The sequence below is a fragment of the Oncorhynchus kisutch genome, linkage group LG2 (genome assembly GCF_002021735.2).
Source record: "Oncorhynchus kisutch isolate 150728-3 linkage group LG2, Okis_V2, whole genome shotgun sequence".
Lineage (NCBI taxonomy): Eukaryota > Metazoa > Chordata > Actinopteri > Salmoniformes > Salmonidae > Oncorhynchus > Oncorhynchus kisutch.
In genome coordinates, this window is record NC_034175.2 from 44,001,064 (window position 1) to 44,021,918 (window position 20,855).

General features: G+C 42.7%; 1 protein-coding gene across 1 annotated transcript; it reads right to left on the bottom strand.

Annotated features, from left to right (window-relative positions):
• Positions 1–1,144: 1,144 nt before the first annotated feature.
• On the bottom strand, positions 1,145–16,734 carry LOC109866794 (N-chimaerin-like). Its single transcript, XM_020455632.2, has 7 exons — positions 16,007–16,734; positions 14,120–14,204; positions 5,783–5,956; positions 5,063–5,140; positions 4,067–4,204; positions 2,184–2,289; positions 1,145–2,037 (listed from the first exon to the last, which is right to left on the bottom strand). The coding sequence occupies exons 1-7, from the start codon at positions 16,259–16,261 to the stop codon at positions 1,866–1,868; spliced, it is 1,008 nt and encodes a 335-aa protein (XP_020311221.1). The 5' UTR covers positions 16,262–16,734; the 3' UTR covers positions 1,145–1,865.
• Positions 16,735–20,855: the final 4,121 nt, after the last annotated feature.

A 20,855-nucleotide genomic window follows, 5' to 3' on the forward strand; every position in this document is an offset into this window, starting at 1 on the left:
ACACAATCTTTCCAGATCCTTGATGTCCTTCATCTGTGCTTATGGACGGCCCTCATCAATTCAAACCACAGGTTTTCAATGGGGTTCAAGTCCAGAGACTGAAATGGCCATTGTAAAAGATTGATTTTGTGGTCAATTAACCATTTATTTGTGGATTTTGATTAGTTCTTGGGGTTATTGTCTTGCTGGAAGATCCACTTGCGGCCAAGTGTCAGCCTCCTGGCAGAGGCACTCAGGTTTTTGGCAAAAAATGTCCTGTTACTTGGTAAAGTTGACGTTAACATCAAAGACACCAACACCATATTTTACTGTAGGTATGAGATACTTTTCTCATGGCCAAAGAGCTCTAATTTCATGTTGTTTTTTTTGCAAACAATATAGCTCAGTATTTGTATTATTTATTTTATACAGTCATTTTTGCTCATCTTTATCAAGGTTGCCAATAATTATGGACCTGACTGTTTAGCCTTCTTAATGAATCAGAAAATCAAACGTTTTTTATGGTTGCTTATTAAAGTTAGCTGGCTAACTCATTGATCCTATTTTATAGTATACCCCTCAGCGGAAAGTGTATGAATCAATCAGGAAAAACACATGAACCAAAATAACAACAGCTTTAGTTCACTGGCAGCACAAATGCAAGGGTACACTTTGATCTTATAATGAGCCGCGAGTAAGGAAGATAAGACATCACTGGCTTTTGGAAAATGTGTGGAAAGAAATTGCTTGTGGGTTAATTAAACCTAAAAATACATAAACCCCAAGTGACAATGTTTGCATATGTATCCAGCAATTAAAAATCTGGATGGAGAGAAGGCCGTGCCTAAAGGTATTGTGGGTTTTGTTTTAATCTCAGAGCGAATCATTGTGATTGACACATAGTTTGAGGGGACGCTGCACACGGTCATGTGGGCCCTGGGCCGTCTGTAGCACTGCCTGTTCATTTCAATATGCAGATTGAGAGGAACAGCCCCCTTTATCAAGGTCATTTTGCAAGTGCACGCAAATGTAGCATGCCATGTACTTCAATGTCTGGTGTCTGGACATATTGTACCATATTCTAAAATGAACATGCACTGCAATAAATGCTTATTCAACAGCTTCATTGTTACTGGAACAATTGCGATGACTCAGGCCATACCAGTGCATTTTCAGAAAGCAAGGTTTAATAAATTAAAATGTACATGAGCAAATTAAGTAAACAAATATTACAATAAAAAAACATTAACTGCACAAATGTAGTAGTTTGAATGCAATAAAGTTTTGACTGTCAGGAAATGTAACAGAACATTTAAAAGTACACTGATTACTTGTTTTCTGATTGAAAGAGGCTTTGAATTTCCCTTAAAGAAGACTTGCATATAAAACAGCTGAAAAGGCAAAAAAGACAGGATCAGTCAAAGATCATTACAAAGGTTCAGAGAAGATACAGGTATACAATGTTTCACAAAAACAATTGCCTAATAGGCAACCGGGCGGGAGGTACTGTACATCTACAGGACAAATAATAGCAGAGTAACAATGTTTCACAATCTTTACCACATGCTGGGTTACTTCTACAAAGCTATACAAAATAAAGACGTGGCCAAGTCTGGTCCATCAGTGTTCTACACAAGCCCCGACAAAAATGGGGAGACAGACATGCAAGTTTAAGGTACATCATCATCCACACCCGTTACAGGGGAAGAAAAAGTGTGGTTCAGCACTAATCCACTAGAAGTGGAAATGGATATATAACAAATGTAATACAAAGATGCCTTACTATTCAAGTCCTCGCACAAAAAAAGTGATTAGGCAGCATCAAGCTGTTTTACAAAAAAAAGTGTCTCTTTCCTTCCATATCTCAGCAGAATGGATGTATGTTTTCAGAAGAGGGTGTCTTCATTTTTTATGAGGAACTCCACCACCTGCCGTTGGTAACGGATGTCGTTGAGTGCCGTCATGGCATCCAGGTTTGGGGCACGCAGGAGGGTGGGCCCGAAAACAATGCCCAGGTTCTCGGCATTCATCAGGTTGTCCTTCTCATTCAACGTTACCCTGTAGAAGAGGCACATCAAGGATAGGCAATTAACAATCTGAGCATTCAATTATAACCATATGTCTCAGATAAACAAGGATGCTCTTACAAATCACCAGGGTAACACGTTGTTTTGCAGAGAAGCTAGAGGGTGTCAATAACTCACCTCTTTAAATGGACCATGAGGTACCTCAGGGTTTCACTGTGTGCTGCAGGCAGAAGTTCCAGAGCCTCACGGAAGGCCTCTTGCTGCTTCTCTGGGTCTTCCAGCTCTGAGAAGCAAACAGAAGCACGGGGTGAAAGCAGAGCAGTCTCTCTGTCTACAGACTCTCACAAGACACTCTCAAAACCTCCCATAGAAATATCCGTGCTCAATGGTTCTCACTGAAATGATTTACTATCGTGTGGGTTGTTCCACCTCAAAAAAGCACAAGAAAAACGATTTTGAAACTCACCATCTCAGATTGTTCTGAAATTGTTTCTGTAGTTAGAAACAGGTAAGATAAGCATTCCTGAAATATTATTTTGTTGAAATATAATTTGATCTCTGAGAAATTAAGCTAATTGATTGCACCCAAATTGGCCATTTTAATTTATAGCTGAAGCTGTGGCTCTATATGTATTGTGATTAGTGACATAAACCATTAAACCCAACGCAACCCAATTCCATTACAATTGCAAAACACTATACAGTGTGTGTTTGGGCCTTTTACCATTGAAGACCATTAGAGACCTTAAAATTGAAACCATTAGAACTGCTGTAGCCTAATGGTTTGCTTGTTCACTATGAATGGTCTATCAGTAACTAATCCCTTTTTTGAAGGGGACATTTCCTGGACACAGGTTAAAGCGTAAAATAAGAACAAACTAATTTGCTTTCATGGAGGACTGGCTTGAATTGTGAGGATGACCACACAATTTATTTTAATCATGAGGCAAATCTATTGGGTTTCTACCCAAAGTTGCAAAGGCAATGTTGTGAACTATTGAATAAAACAAATGAGACCAGTATTTGGATAAAAGAGTGCGGTTGTATAGCAGGTACAGTGGCATCTAGTGGTCAAAACCTGGTATTTTCACACTACTTTTTGGTAAATAATGTGAGTGAATTCAATTACTAATTTCTCTGAATAATGAAAAAAAAAATGATTCACAGAGAATACATTTCATAGTATGGAGAAGCAATACTCCAAGCCGTGGCGTTATACTACTTGACAAACATAGAGAACTGATACTGTATACTGGTTGTTGGGGTGGGGTTGGCATGGGTGTGGGCGTCAGTGGGTGGCTTTTGACTATTATTTTGGATTCATTGTGTCTTACGCATTGGTAGGAAGAAGTTTGGGTACTATATTATTGAATATTATCTGAATCCTATAAATTAAAATTGACAATTTGGGTGCAATCAATTAGCTTAATTTCTCTGAGATAACACTTCATTTCAACAAAATAATGTTTCGGGAATGTGAATCTTACCTTATCTAACTACAGAAAAAATTTCAGAACAATCTGAGATGGTGGGTGTCATGGCTTGGCGAAATGACATGGAACAAGGGTTTTCCCCTTCACATCGGAGTGCACTCAAGTCGATATAACTGATTACCACACAAGAGTCATTTTCTAAAACAGAACCATAAGAACTTCAAAGGGAGAGAAGCATCTGATGCTCATTTTATGTGGACTGCATGAAAGTACATTACATTCTCCACTGAATGCCCAGGATTGTTAATAACGATACATAAATAGTGGAAATTCAATAAAGCACAACAATGAAAACTCAAAAACATCATGATCTATTTTGCAGAATCATTTCTGAACACTCACAGAGCAAAAAGGAAGACCTGAATACATTTTCACTGAATGCTTCCATAATCCATCATGGCTTTAATGTTGAGGGATTTACATAATTCAACCACATATATGAAAAGGCACACCAATGGTAGTTCTTCTTGCATGGTACATTTTCCGTGGTGCTGGTGCGTGACTGAAACAATTATACATGGTTTTAACCAGCAGAGAAGAGGAAAAAGCTGCTTTTGTTGAACTCACTTGCAACCTCAATGAACCTGGGGTAGGCATCGTACGAGATGACAGGAATGGGTAAATCCCTGAGGTACAGTTTAAGTGCTCCCGTGATGATGTTGATATCTTCATAAGCGTTTGCAGAGATGTCTGTCTTCTCACCATCTGTGAAGAGATATAACACATTTGTTAGAAAAGAGGGAAGAACTGTCTGGATGTGCATAAGACATTGCATTACATTCGTCTTGCTGATTGAACTCAAGGAAATTGAGTTCAATCAGCATGGTGTACTTGTGGTATAGCGTAAGGTGAGGACTAAAGGGATTGTGTCACCGTGGGGGATGAAATCTAGGCTGGTCCTCTGCTTTGACTCGCCTGGCCTGCTTTCCTCCGACTGTTCCTGAGTCCGACACAGTATCCAGAGCAGGCCATGGCCTAATTCTGAGGGTCTACATATCACAGTGTTGTGAGCTGGAATGACACTCTTGTCATAGGTGATCTCCCATACACTGGTCTAGCTAAGGTTCAGCCCATAGCTCCAGGGTTGCCCTCAATCCATTTCTAAACTCACTCTGCACTGGGCAGAGAACGAGGCAGGCTAACTACCTCTTTAACTGGAGTAGATAAATGAAGTTGGAGGTTTAATACTACGGTGAATTACATTTCGGTCAGCTACAGCCTTTGGTCTAGTCCAATAACGGCCTTTGAACTAGTCCAATAATTTGCCATCCCCAGAGCTGGCCCATGGCCCTATCTGTAAATCCTGTGAGTGGACCGTGTCAGGATGAGCCATGCTCTCCAGATGGAGATGAATCCCTCCACAAATGTGTCACTTTCCCATTAATCACAAATATGCAAACACATCGCATTGCCAACATTTAACTCAAAGATTAGTTCAATGTAAACCATCACATTGAGCACACATGGAGGCACTAAGAGCTGACAAGCACGCTACTGTGAGAGGCACCCGAGGGGTTTGTTAACACCCGAACAGAAGGATAGGGGTGTCAAAAGAAGACACACCTCTGTCAAATGCCGACTTGACATCTTCGACGGAATCGCTGAATCCAGACATTCTGTAGAGCCCTTCAGACTTCAGACCTATGACAGAGGGATAGAGGGGGATTAATGACAAATTCTGCATTTACATAACACAACATAGGACTGAAGTGGGCGTCCAAGAGCAAAATAAATAGAGGCAAATTCACCTTCAGCGGTCACCTTGGGCAACATAGAGAATGTCATTAAAAGCTCTTCAATATGCATGAGAAATTAAGAATGTCTACAATAGCACGCAGGGAATAACATGGGCAGATGCAAATAGTTTTCCGCACCATTGGACAAAATAATAAAGACATAAATCAAACATAGCATTAGTTACAGACGTAGATTACCGGGCTAGACAATGAGGTAGAAATGAGGGTTTTACACCGTTGAGTGATTCAACTGGAATGCAATCAACTGAGGCAGCAGCAGCAACACAGTAAACTATTCTCCATTACACATGTACAATTACCAGGCCTCCCATCAGCTCTCCAAGTCATATTAATGGATAGGACCAACGTTACAATCATTAGTCCTTCACCTTCTACTCCCTACACTGAATTGGGTTTGTGTGCAAGTCCATCACATTACAATTCCGTTACAATTCTCAAAATATAAAATTTCCTGAAAAGGAAAGGGAGTGAATGGTGTCATTTCCAAGTATTTTAATAGAGCCATGGCCATCTATCTTCTGCTCACCTCTTGATTCAATTTCCTGTATGCACATGTCCACTACCATGGGTCGCTTGGTGTTGTGAGCTTTCACCAGAGTTGTTAGCTCACAGCTGTACACTTTCTTGACGTGTTTCAGGTCTGGCACACAGTTGCGGGGTACCATAGTGGAGCACTGCTTGTGGACGTTCAGGCCACAATCTGAAAGAAAAGAGGAAGAGGAGAGTCAGAGTGGACAACCTAAGAGGGATATCTTCCAATGATACTATCTTCCAGGGAAATAATAGACCTGATTGAGCATTGAAGTGTAACAAAATGATTAGCCTGCATCCCCCAAATTGCTCATTTCATTTTAGTTGACTGGCTTGTTTTGTTTTTGCTTGCTAAGGCCTACATCTTCTTGATCAATATTTGCCGTCGGCATGTCATTGGATGACTGGAGAATTCTGTCCTAGCTGTTGACTTCACTCACTGGTCAGCTGCCAGGGGTGTTATTGGAGTCACCTTGAGCACCGGAGTGGAACACAGGTCCACAAACAATCCCTCATTCAGAGTGCCATTCATGCATAAAAATAATTCATAACAAATTCCACAAAGTTTGATCTTATAACTACCAAATGTATAGCTACCAAATTATTCTTGATTTTCCTATGTAGCTTGGTTTGTTTTGTAATTTTTACACACAAAAATAATTTGTAGCTCAACATGCTCCTCATTTATGCTCTTCTAAGCAGTGAATATGTAGTTTTAATGAGCATCTCACGCTGCTTTGGTCTTCAGTACTAGTGATTGGGGCAACTGCCTGCCTCAACTGCCTGCCTTGGGTGCAACTGCCTGCCTCAGAATCAGAGCAGATATCAGCTTGTAGGGAGCACAGCACACTGAGCACAGCACAGCAGCCTACAGAGAACAGACGCAGAGTGACTCCTGCTCCGCTTTGTAACAGAGGCTCTTAGAAGGAATTAGAGGCCACTGAAAACAATGTGGCCTGGAGGAGGGAGAGTCAGGCATGCATGCTCCATTCTCCCCCAGAATCTGGGCTCGCACACAATGGCCGTGCAGTCAGAAATTCAGCCACGGCGGGCAACATCAGACCTAGATTCAGAGGAAATATGTCATCAATTTTGCTCCTCAAATATCAATAATTAAAAAATCACAAAAAGACTATGATCTACTGGTATAACTATACACATTTTGATTAATATGGGCCCTCAGAGAAATTTCACCAGGCTTTATTCATGTGCATTGATGCAGAAATGTAATTACGTTTAAGAGATGATTCTCTTAAGGGTATGAGACAGGCAGTGTAATAGAGGGCAGCCTCTCACCAGGCACAGGTCTGCTGAACTGGTGTTGTGCATGTGAGCACGCACGCACGCACACACACACAATGATGTGGTGGGAGAGCCCCAAGGGAGCCTAGGAGCCTGCAGAAAGACACTGCTTTACTGCACTGTCAGCTCTGTTGCCATGGCGAGGAGAAGACACTCCAGTGAGGATAAGCTCTGCTCTGATATGGCTAAAAGGGTTTGACACTGGAGGTGGGGAAAGAGGTAAGGGTCCAGTCCCGCTGGTAGCCAATCAACACATTATCATGTAGTTTAACCTTTACCGTACCTGGGATCCCCAATGGTTCTCTATCTCACCATCTCTAATGCCACAGCATAATACACCATCTCTAACGGCAGCAGCATAATACACCATCTCTAACGGCAGCAGCATAATACACCATCTCTAATGGCAGAAGCATAATACACCATCTCTAACGGCAGCAGCATAATACACCATCTCTAACGGCAGCAGCATAATACACCATCTCTAACGGCAGCAGCATAATACACCATCTCTAACGGCAGCAGCATAATACACCATCTCTAATGGCAGCAGCATAATACACCATCTCTAACGGCAGCTGCATAATACACCATCTCTAATGGCAGCAGCATGATACACCATCGCTAACGGCAGCAGCATAATACACCATCTCTAACGGCAGCAGCATAATACACCATCTCTAATGGCAGCAGCATGATACACCATCGCTAACGGCAGCAGCATAATACACCATCTCTAACAGCAGCAGCATAATACACCATCTCTAATGGCAGCAGCATAATACACCATCTCTAATGGCAGCAGCATAATACACCATCTCTAACGGCAGCAGCATGATACACCATCTCTAATAGCAGCAGCATGATACACCATCTCTAATGGCAGCAGCATGATACACCATCTCTAATGGCAGCAGCATATATAATATTATATGTAGTTCTCCACCATCAAATCAAATTGTATGTGTCACATGCGCCGAATACAACAGGTGTTAGCACTTCACCTTACAGTGAAATGCTAACTTACAAGCCCTTAACCAAAAATGAGGTTTTAAGAAAATACCTAAAAGAAATGTTTAAAAAAAAGTAAGAGCAGCAGTAAATAACAATAGCGAGGCTATATACAGGGGGTACCGGTACAGAGTCAATGTCAATGTGTGGGGGCACCGGTGTCGAGGTAATTGAGGTAATATGTACATGTATGTAGAGTTATTAAAGTGACTATGCATAAATAATAACTGAGAGTAGCAGAAGCGCTCTGGGGGCGGGGGGGGCAATGCAACTAGTCTGGGTAACCATTTGATTACCTGTTCAGGAATCTAATGGCTTGGGAGTAGAAGCTATTTAGGAGCCTCTTGGACCTAGACTTGGTGCTTCCGGTACAGCTTGCCATGAGGTAGCAGAAAGAACAGTCTATGGCTAGGGTGGCAATTTTTAGGGCCTTCCTCTGACACCGCCTGGTATAGAGGTCCTGGATGGCAGGAAGCTTGGCCCCAGTGATGTACTGGGCCGTACGCACTAACCTCTGTAGTGCCTTGCGGTCGGAGGCCGAGCAGTTGCCGTACCAGGTAGTAATGCAACCCGTCAGGATGTTCTCGATGGTGCAGCTGTAAAACCTTTTGAGGATCTGAGGACCCATGCCAAATCTTTTCAGTCTCCTGAGGGGGAATAGGTTTTGTCGTGCCCTCTTCACGACTGTCTTGGTGTGATTGGACCATGTTAGTTTGTTGGTGATGTGGATGCCATGGGGGTGTGCGTGGTCCTCCTTTTCCTGTAGTCCACAATCATCTCCTTTGTCTTGATCATGTTGAGGGAGAGGTTGTTGTCCTTGCACCACACGGTCAGGTCTCTGACCTCCTCCCTATAGAGGCTGTCTCATCGTTGTCGGTGATCAGGCCTACCACTGTTGTGTCATCAGAAAACTTAATGATGGTGTTGGAGTCGTGCCTGGCCGTGCAGTCATGAGTGAACAGGGAGTACAGGAAGGGGCTGAGCACGCACCCCTGAGGGGCCCTCAGGATCAGCGTGGCGGATGTGTTGTTACCTACCCTTACCACCTCGGGACAGCCCGTCAGGAAGTCTAGGATCTAGTTGGAGAGAGAGGTGTTTAGTCCTACGGTCCTTAGCTTAGTGTTGAGCTTTGATAGCACTATGGTGTTGAACACGGAGCTGTAGTCAATGAATAGCATTCTCACATAGGTGTTCCTTTTGTCCATGTGGGAAAGGGCAGTGTGGAGTGCAATAGAGATTGCATCATCTGTGGATCTGTTGGTGCGGTATGCAAATTAGAGCAGGTCTAGGGTTTCTGGGATAATGATGTTGATGTGAGCCATGACCAGCCTTTCAAAGCATGTCATGGCTACAGACGTGAGTGCTACAGGTCGGTAGTCATTTAGGCAGGTTACCTTAGTATTCTTGGGCACAAGGACTATGGTGGTCTGCTTGAAACATGTTGGTATTACAGACTCAGACAGGGAGAGGTTGAAACTGTCAGTCAAGACACTTGCCAGTTGGTCAGCGCATGCTCAGAGTACACTTCTTGGTAATCCGCCTAGCCCTGCGGCCTTGTGAATGTTGACCTGTTTGAAGGTCTTACTCACATCGGCTGCGGAGAGTGTGATCGTATAGTCGTCCGGGAACAGCTGATGCTCTCATGCATGTTTCAGTCTTACTTACATAGAAGTAATTTAGCTCGTCTGGTAGGCAGGCTCGTGTCACTGGGCAGCTCTCGGCTGTGCTTCCCTTTGTAGTCTGTAATAGTTTGCAAGCCCTGCCACATCTGACGAGCGTCAGAGCCGGTGTGACTCAATCTTAGTCCTGTATTGATGTTTTGCCTGTTTGATGGTTCGTCGAAGGGCATCGCGGGATTTCTTATATGCTTCCGGGTTAGAGTCCCGCTCCTTGAAAGCGGCAGCTCTCCGATTTAGCTCAGTGCGAATGTTGCCTGTAATCCATGGCTTCTGGTTGGGGTATGTACTGTACGTACAGTCACTGTGTGGACGACGTCATCGATGCACTTATTGATGAAGCCAGTGACTGATGTGGTGTACTCATCAAAGCCATCGGAAGAATCCCGGAGCATATTCCAGTCTGTGCTAGCAAAGCAGTCCTGTAGTTTAGCATCTGCTTCATCTGAGCACTTTTTTATAGACCAAGTCACTGGTGCTTCCGGCTTGAATTTTTTCTTGTAAGCAGGAATCCTGCTTTTCTTGTAAGCAGGAGTTCATTTGCCAAATGGAGAGCAAGGGAGAGCTTTGTACGTGTCTCTGTGTGTGGAGTAAAGGTGGTCGAGAATGAGTTTTTCCTCTGGTTGCACATTTAACATGCTGATAGAAATGAGGTAAAACTGATTTAAGTTTCTCTGCATTAAAGTCCTCGGCCACTTGGAGCGCTGCCTCTGGATGAGAGTTTTCCTGTTTGCTTATGGCTGTATACAGCTCATTGAGCGCGGTTTTAGTGCCAGTATCTGTCTGTGGTGGTACGTAGACAGCTACGAAAAATACAGATGAAGACTCTCTAGGTAGATAGTGTGGCCTACAGCTTATCATGAGATACACTACCTCAGGCGAGCAAAACCATTGAGACCTCCAGCTGTTGTTCACATATATGCATAGGCCCCCGCCCCGTGTTTTACCAGAGACTGCTGTTCTGTCCTGCCGATGGGGTGTATAACCCGCCAGCTGTTTGTTCTTAATCTCGTCGCTCAGCCACAACTCGGTGAAACATAAGATATTACAGTTTTTAATGTCCCGTTGGTAGGATATACATGCTTTCAGCTCGTCCCATTTGTTTTCCAGCGATTGAACATTAGCTAGCAGGACGGAAGGCAATGGCAGATTAGCCACTCGTCGCCTGATCCTCGTAAGGCACCCTGATCTCTTTCCGCGAAATCTGCGTTTCCTTCTCCAGCGAATAACGGGGATCTGGGCTTGGTCGGGTGTCTGTATTATATCCCTCCTGTCCGACTCATTGAAGAAGAACTCTTCGTCCAGTTTGAGGTGAGCATTCGCAATTCTGATTTTTGGTCATAAGAGATGGTAGCAGCAACATTATGTACAAAACAAGTTACGAACAACACGAAAAAACAAACAAAATAGCATGGTTGGTTAAGAGCCGATAAGACGGCAGCCCTCCCCTTCGGCACCATCGTAGTTGCATAGAATGGGGATGAATAGAGAATGGGCTGTGTGACCGAGCTCTCTGGTTTTTAATGCGGGAGGAAATGGAGTTCCTTCCCAGCGCTCAGAGCTCAGAGCCCAGAGCTTTGTTTTCTTCATGGGCATGATGGTATGAGACTGGGGGGCATCCTCTGATGAGGAAATGTGGCACAACAAGCACTGGCAGGGTCTGGCTTCCTGGCACTTGCCCAAAAACACATACAGAAAGAAAGGGGGAGCACATTTTTGGAATGCTAAATTCAAACATCACATAAGACTTCACTGTCCTAGATTCTGGTCGCCATGGGTTTTGTCTGAAGGAATGGCAAAAAAAGTCTACAGACAATCTCCAAAAATAGGCGCTTTTCATTCGATTGTCATCTGCTTTCTAAGGCAGCGCATAAATTATTCATGGCTCAGCTTCCACAGACATATGTGTGGCTCACTGTGACACATCAATAATATATTAAACACACACATCAGTCCACGTTAATACCTCATTATCAACACCTGGGGACTTCTGTTTATCAAAAAACAATGATAAAAACATTATTTTATTTTTTTATAATTTAGGATATTTTGTACATGTGAAATCATTCACATGGTTTTTGGACACGTGAATTTCTCACTTGTTTTTTCCCCACATTTCATTATTTTTCACATGATTATGTTCACCACTTCCAGCTACATCTGGTCTCTCATCTAGGGACCAACCAGAACCAACCCTGCTTAGCTTCAGAGGCAAACTAGAAGTGGGATGCAGGGTGATATATTGCTGGAATGAATGTGACAAAACTTCAAAAAGGCATGGAAAGCAAAGGCCAGGGTAACAACAAAAAATTGCAGAAAAGAGGGAGGCGTTATATTTAATTGCGTTATCATTATAATTTTTTAATTTTTTATTATCACTGAATACGTTTTTTTCCCCTCGCATTTAAAAAGTATTTCCTTGCAATATTTGGTTTTGCTATTAATACTTTCGGGTTTATGTTTTGCTTTCAGTGTCATTATTTTTGTTGGCAATTCGAAGAATGTTGTTCTCGACTTCAGAAGTTTTGCTTGATATTAATGGCGCAAAAGTAACTCACTTAATAGAGGATTACACCATATAAATACACTATTACTCTATTGAAGGTGTTTTAAGCCGCAATCTTTAATTTAAACATTAACAAAGTGTATCCCCGCCACAGTTTCGGTAAAAAGCAGAGGGATGGGGCTGGAGAAATGCAACCACTCTTAAATCCATAGATTACGCTAAGAATGCATGGAATAACCATCCATGATAACAACATTTTTGTTTTAAACATGTTTGTTTACATTTACTTTGCATACAAACATTGGAGTAAATATCAAGTTTTCTTACATGTGAATCAATCACGTGAAAGTTTTTCACATATGAAACTGCAAATTCGATTTTTACATGTGGTTGTTTTTCACATGTGAAACTACATATCCAATTTCCACGTGAAAGTTAACATGTGAAACCACAAATTGCATGAGAAACTGCAATTCACATGTAAGGCGAAAACATGTAATTCTCCTCACATGTTAATAAAAGGTGGTGTTAACATGTGAACTCTAAATGTAATACATATGAAAATATGGTTTCACAAATGAAGGAAGTTTAAGCTCAACATGTGAAAACAGATACTGTATTTCATATGTGAAAGTACGATTTTTCACACGTAAAACTGCAAATTTGACATGTTTTCTTTTTTGTTAGGGTGGTGTGATCCAAAAACGTTTGCTCTCAAGCTAATTAGTTCATCCTTTTTAGAGACCTTCACAATGGCAAAGCATGCATTCACCGCAGAAATATGATCCCATTTTAGACATACGACATTCATCGGATGCCACAATTATACCACATTTTTATGTTATCCTAGCTTTATAAAATGGCTTGTTACCTAATATCCTGTGATAATAAAAATGATATAAAATCACTATAATACATTCAAAAAACATTTTTAAAACACTTAGATGGGAACAAAGGAATCTCATGACTATACTGTACATCTTGTAAATGGCTCCAAAACATCAGCTACTGGTTATTGTTCAAAAGGCAGCAAAATCACTCAACTAGTAATATCAGCCCTGATTGGATAAATAGGCCTCGACGTACACGTGTTAGAACATTGTGAATCTATTCAGAGACCATCAAGTGAGTATTTCCGCATGAATCCACAGAGGCATTCTCAACCCCCCACTTCCCCTGCAACTGGAGCAGAGAGAGAGAGAGAGAGAGAGAGAGAGAGAGAGAGAGAGAGAGAGAGAGAGAGAGAGAGAGAGAGAGAGAGAGGGCGAGAGATAGTCTGAGTCCGAACGCCACTGTACATTATGATAATGGACTGATCAATATGACAGGATATAGAGTGCATATAGAGTGCATATAAGTACACTATTAGTCTGACATTGAGTGAAAAACAACTGCTTTGAACATTATGTGAGAATATGGGAATTTTCATTATAGCTTGTCATTTGAACAGTGGAATAGTAGCTATAAGCAGACTCATCAACTTGACCTCTCATTCATTAGTACAGTAACACACAATCTGCTCTTAGAGCATGGCTTTCACATTAGTGGGAGTATGGATTACATCACACTGAGTAAATGCTTGATGTTGAGTTCTTATTTCACTCTATTATACAACTCCTCTAATCTATTCCCAACACATGGTGGGATTTTAGATTAAGGGACGCAATAGGACACATACTTACAAACACTCACATTAAAAAACAGGTTACCCACATACTGGGGTGAGAACATAAAAGTCCATTACATAAATAGTGAACAGCGTGTTGCTAAGAAAAGAGCAGCCAGGAGCAGCAGCTGTATAGTGGCTGTCTACTGTTAAGTATAGCACAGTACGTACCTGCACACTTGACTCCCTGAGCCTTCAGCCCCCACATGAAGTTGGCACAGTATTCACACCAGTGAGGTCCCCGGAACGTGTGGACCTGGAGGATAGTAAGAGAGAGAGAGTGCGAGAGAGAGAGAGAGAGAGAGCTGGCAGTAAGAAGCTGCAGTCATGTACTGCACAGGTACCATACCTTCCCCAGGTTGCCCTGGAGAAAACCACAATGCCGGCATCTTAAACTAGTTCAATAAAGGGATTATCTCTGTGTGTGTGTTGTAGATTAGGGGCGTTTAGAGCCCAGTCAAATCAGACAGGATGTCTAGTCCATGCTAACCATTAATGAGTGGCCAGGCTGAATAGTGGTGGTGGTGATGTGATGGTGATGCAGAACAGGGGAGGATGGGTGGTCACCGTTGACCCTGTGCCAGTGTGAGGGGGCATGTTGTCATGGAAATGTGCTACGGCAACGGTTAAAGGATTCTCACGCAGGGAAGGGAGCTCCCACTCCGCCAGGCAACATAACGACAGCTCAGCCAATCAGGAGTGCCTGATCCAGACCTCTGGGCAGGAGGCAGTGCTGCCACCCTCTGAGGTGTTTTCCTACACGACGGAGGCAATAATGGCCCCTTTGATATGAGGTGAGAATACTAGCGCCATCAACAATACACTGTGTGAACTCACTATGGGAGCAGAGAAAGCATGAGAAGATCAGCAGTAAAACAATCCGCCACGGTATGCAATAGAGAAGATGGTATCAAGTCTGATGAACTGTGAGTTCATCAGACTATACTATTTGCAGGATGGTTAGAATCTCTTTTGTGATTCATGGTTTACAGGGAAAGGAAACCTTACTCTATTTGGTTGGAATAACTGAGCCGGCAAGGTGAAAAATCTGTCGATGTGCCCTTGAGCAAGGCGCTTAAGCATAATTTGCTCCAGGGGCGCCGTACTACTATCGCAGACCTTGTAAAACAACACATTTCACTGCACCTATCTGGTGTACGTGACAATAAAACATGTTTTTGTGTGTGTGTGTGTGTGTGTGTGTGTGTGTGTGTGTGTGTGTGTGTGTGTGTGTGTGTGTGTGTGTGTGTGTGTGTGTAAAAAACAGAACATTTAATTAACCCATAAAACTTAGCACTGGTTGTTATGTCTGGCCTTTCTGGTTAAATTTGTCTCCAATGTTCATTTTTTAAAATCATATTTTGTAATCATAACTTCAAAGAGATATCTTGGCTGTACAGAAGGTTTAGGATGATTATTCATTTTAATGCTCTGTCAATAACTATTACACCCTAACCATGTCAGCCCAGACTGCTTCCTGTTGTGAAGGGATCTTGATACAGTTCAATGTGTGACAGACCCTTAAAATTATTTAATGGCGCATTCAGCATGGACTGCATGGCAGAGTAATAAATAAATAAGGGAAGAGGGAAGCAGGAGTCCTGTAAGTGTCAGCAGTTCTAGAACCTTTGAGGGAATGTTTCTCCCCCAGCTCCCAACTTCATTAACTAACCCAAACAGTCAGAGCAGAGCAGGGGCTAAGCCTGCTGACTGGAGCCTAATGGGGATACCACTCCTCCACTGCCCCCCCCCCCACATTTCCATCGCCTAATCTCCCCATCTGGTGCCCGAACCAACAACAGTGGACTACAGACCGCCCAACAGATTTCCTTTTGAAAAACACTCAGTGGACAGATCCAAAAACAGTCCTGTTTTCTCAGGCTTTCTCTCACCCCATAACCCCCCAAACAGACCTTCTGGTGGCCAACTGCCACCACAGCAGCATACTACAAAAAAACACCGCCTGTCTACAACATGCTGAAATACAAGCCATATTTTAGAGTGGAATGGCATGAAGAGATGCAACAGAACTACTGTTCCTGTGGCGATCTGTCTCACCTTGAAGTTGTGGACTTTTTCGTACTTGTGCGGCAGGCTGCTGTCCTTCAGCGTGGCTTTGCGGACCAGCGAGGTGAGCTGTGAATAGGCAAACAGTTTGAGAGGCTGCCAGATTGTGGCTGGAGGTTTCTGGGGTCCTGAGATCCTCATCCCCAGAGCAGCTGCCAGTATGTCCTGCTGGTTGGCCTCCTGCTTGGCCTTCTGCACCAGGGACTTCTCTCCCTTCTGGACCTCGTAAGACTCCCTGGATGGCATTCTGACACTCAGGTTTGACAAATCAGATGAACAAGCAGCAAACCTTCTAGCGCAGTCCAAAAAGTTAGAGGCCCCCTGGAAAAAACTGGATGCTTAGAGCTAGTTTAAACTATGTAATATTAATTGCATTGTTCCAATTGGACAATTCTCAACTAAGTGAACAAAAACAGCACACACAAATCGCAAAATCCAATACGCAAAAGAATGTGTCCTCCTTTAAATCCTCTCACCACAGTAAGAATTGGATGAACAATGCTCCAACGATGAGAGTCTCAAATCCTGTGATGGTTGGAGTTGGATAGAAAAGAGAAGAAGCCTTGGGTGCTCATTTGTTCCCTGAATGTGTACGCAGATGAGCTGATGTTGTGTTAATCCTCTCCTCCCTGTGCAGAACTGATATATTCTCTCTGGAACAGAAACAGCACAGTGTGTACTGTGGATGGATGCTGCCAGCATTACCAGAGTGAGGGGAAAGAGGAGTAGTCACAACAGATTAGATGGATCGCACTGGCCAATCACAGTGAGGCAGGAGGCTGCTTATGCTTCATCGTTGCAGTTTCCCCGCCCTCTACAACCCCCATCTCAGATCCAAAGCAGGAGAGCTTGTGCCGGAAGAGTCAGAGTGAGCGTGGGCTGATAATGAGCAATGGATGAGTCACGCATCATCAATGAGCTGCCACTGCTCACAGCTAAAGACAGAGGTGGGCTGTTGGAGAAAGGGTTATTTTCTAAATCTGGTTACCAACCATTTCCTGTTCCCGGGACCACAGAGACCTGTCCCCACACTCCAAAATGATATACAGAAAAACAAATAAACATCTAATATTTTCAGCTAGAATCTTTTTCGATACATGTTTAAACCACATTAATTTAGCACATGAAACATTTAAAACACATGCACTTTCACAAAATAAAATTCACAAAAATATGAATAATTTAGTTGGAAACGCTATGAATAGGGAGAGGTGATGCAAGGCCATGTTTTTCAACTGCAATAGTCTGCCTGCAAGCCTATATTTCAGTCACCATGCAGACAACCCAGAGAGAATTAACCCAGATGTGCTCATCCCACACAATTACAAGCTCCTTGGGGTACCTTCAAGCTTTGTTTTGTTTCCTGGCTTCAAATACATAAACAGATTAAAGTAATATGTCAATGAAGGAAATCATGAAATACTCTTTCATCGAAATTCTGTTGAAGAGCAATGTCGTTTATTCTTCCAATATCGGATATGGAAAAATAATGCGCTGAATATTGAAACGTTAATCACAGAATTATACTGAACAAATGTACATTTCTCTAATACCAAAATTCATAGATACTGTAGTCTAGTTTTTCATTTTTTATACAAAAGAAAATGAATGAATATTGGATGAATATGTATGTCTTAATATTTCTTAATTACTATAATGAGAAATGGAAGAGGAAACATTGAGTCTCTCTGTCAGTAGGATTCTGTCTGAAATTGTGCTAATTTATTCTATTACTGATGCCAAAGCGGATGGTATGCAAATTCCGCATCACATACAGAGCACAATTAAAGCGCCACGTTGGCAATGATCTGAAGCCTGCTACAATCCACACAGCCAGTCAAATGTGATTATACTCCCCCATCCCAGAGGCTGATTTGGGCTCAGTTGTTAGAAAGCCATCCTTACACCTCTTAAAAGACACTGGAGGTGGAGCAGCCCAGTATGAGTGCACATAGACTCACTCCTCATGCATTCAATAAAGGAAGAGCGTATTGACGGTGTGTGTATCCCCCAACACAGAGAGATTGGGCAAAATGAGAGCTGCTAGAGACGAGCTGGCTTTGAAGATCACCGCAGGTATGATGGCATCGCATGACTGCTGTGTGCATAACTGAAAGGGACTTAGGCTGGACATGAAACAAGAGGCTTCCAATGGAGCGCTCCTCTTCCACACTGTGGAACCCTCTCTCTTCAGGAGGTAGATAGTTACATGTAAGAGGCGGATGAAAGGCAGCCCTTTCATATGCAGCCGTCCACACTCACAGACCCCAGGTTCTTCAGGAGGCTGTGCAGAGTAATTATGTAGCCTGCTGTCAAGTATGGAGAGAGCATCTGACACCCAGGATGTGGCCTTACTTTGAACGCTCCTCTAATTGACACTGATTGACGGGACTTGTTTCTCAAACATGTCCCAAGTAGGGCCTGTTGAAGAAAGGATGGATGCAAAAGCAGTTACCTTAATACATTTTGCTTCTCCGCCTAGACACGTGTCCATCTGGGCAAGTCTGGGCGTCTGGGTTCATTTGTCTCCCAATGCACCTGCCATGTCTCTGATGATGTCTCTGATGTGGCCTAAACACGATTTCTTTACAACCATCCAACAACAAGCATTTTGTGTGGATTTTCTAGAAATACATTTCACGCAAATAGAAAATACATTTCCGTTGCATTGAAACTCCTTTTGAATTTCTGTTGCACGAATACAAAATGTACAGACAAACGTGTTTCTTAATATTATCTTTCGTAATATTCTCTTCACAAAATGAGGGCGAAATTATTTGTGAGTTGGGATAGAGGTTAAGTAATAAAAGTCATCTGTGGCGGACAGCAAGATTTTCATATAATGTTATATTTTCTTAATGCATTTCTATGGCCTAGCACCATCACAAATGGGCCATTAAAGTGGACAGGGTTTCTCTCTCATGTTCAGGTCATAAACTCTTACTGAGTACAACTACATAGACTATAAACTGGGAAATAAATGTCTCGCTTTGGGAGCATAGATTACAGGTCAACTCCATTGCTAAAAAATAGCATTTTAGCAGAGTTAATATTCTAGATACTTGCTAAGTATGCTCTTAAAAAGGTATGACTATATGTAAATGAGGAGAAGTAGTGGTGCTGGCAGTAGAATGATGGATTCACACTAGAGGAAGGCTGATACAAGGAGGAGGCTGAGAGAACAATTGTACATCTCTTCTCAGCCTTGAACAGAACCAAAGGTCATTCTGAGCGTTACATAGCAGATTACTTAGCCTGTGATACATAATCATGTTCTAATCAGAAGAGCAGGGTCATTCTAATAATGGATTCGGGAAAAGGCTCTTTGTGAGGTCAGTAGATTGATCCCATAATAACTAGGGCAGTCCAGAATTGCCCAAATGTCAAAAAAATAAATAAAAAGAAGAGGCTCAACATTAAAAGCAGGTCCTAACAACCCTAAGAGAGTGGATGTCTGATAGTCCACAGTTCTCAATACAGTGTTTCATAAAGAGCTGTACAACTCTAGCATGGGAACAAAACCTGGTCTCGGAGCATTTCTGTAACGTAGACGCAGGGAGTCATGTAGTTAGTGAGTTTAATGACGAAGAACATTGAACGATACAAAACAAGAACAGCGTCTGAACATGGAAACATAAACAATATTGCCTGGTGGGTGATAATGACGGAGTGTTATACGGTGCATTCGGAAAGTATTCAGACCCCTTGACTTCTTCCACATTTTGTTACTTTACAGCCTTTTTTCGAAAATGTATTCTATTGTTATTTTTTTCTCATAAAACTACACAATACCCAATAACGACAAAGCAAAAACAGTTTTTTATACATTTTTGCTAATTTATTGAAATAAAACTGAAATAACACAGTTACATAAGTATTCAGACCCTTTACTCAGTACTTTGTTGAAGCACCTTTGGCAGCGATTACAGTCTCGAGTCTTCTTGGGTATGATGCTACTAGATTGGCACACCTGCATTTGGAGAGTTTCTCCCATTCCTCTCCACAGAGCCTCTCAAGCTCTGTCGGGTTGGATGGTGAGCATTGCTTTCAGGTCTCCCCAGAGATGTTCGATCGGGTTCAAGTCTGAGCTATGGCTGGGCCACTCAAGGACTTTCAGAGACTTGTCCCGAAGACACTCCTGCATTGTCTTGGCTGTGTACTTAGGGTCATTGTCAGGTTGGGAGGTGAACCTTCACCCCAGTCAGAGGTCCTGAGAGCTCTGGAGCAGGTTTTCATCAAGGATCTCTCTGTACTTTGTGCCGTTCATTCACCTGACTAGAGATGGTGCCAGGTTTCCTCCAGACGTGACGCTTGGCATTCAGGCCAAAGAGTTCAATCTTGATTTCATCAGACCAGAGAATCTTGTTTCTCATAGTCTGCCTTTTGGCAAACTCCAAGCAGGCTGTCATGCACCTTTTAACTGAGGATTGGCTTCCATCTGGCCACTACCATAAAAGCCTGATTGGTGGAGTGCTGCAAAGATGGTTGTCCTTCTGGAAGGTTCTCCCATCTCCACAGAAAAACTCTAGAGCTCTGTCAGAGTGACCATCGAGTTCTTGGTCACCTCCATGACCAAGGACCTTCTCCCCCAACTGCCCAGTTTGGCCAGGCGGCCAAATCTAGGAAGAGTCTTGGTGGTTCCAAACTTCTTCCATTTAAGAATGATGAAGGCCACTGTGTTCTTGGGGACCTTCAATGCTGCAGACATTTTTTGTTACCCTTCCCCAGGTCTGTGCCTCGACACAATCCTGTCTCTGAGCTCTACGGACAATTCCTTTGACCTCATGGCTTGGTTTTTGCTCTGACATACAGTACATGCACTGTCAACTGTGGGACCTTA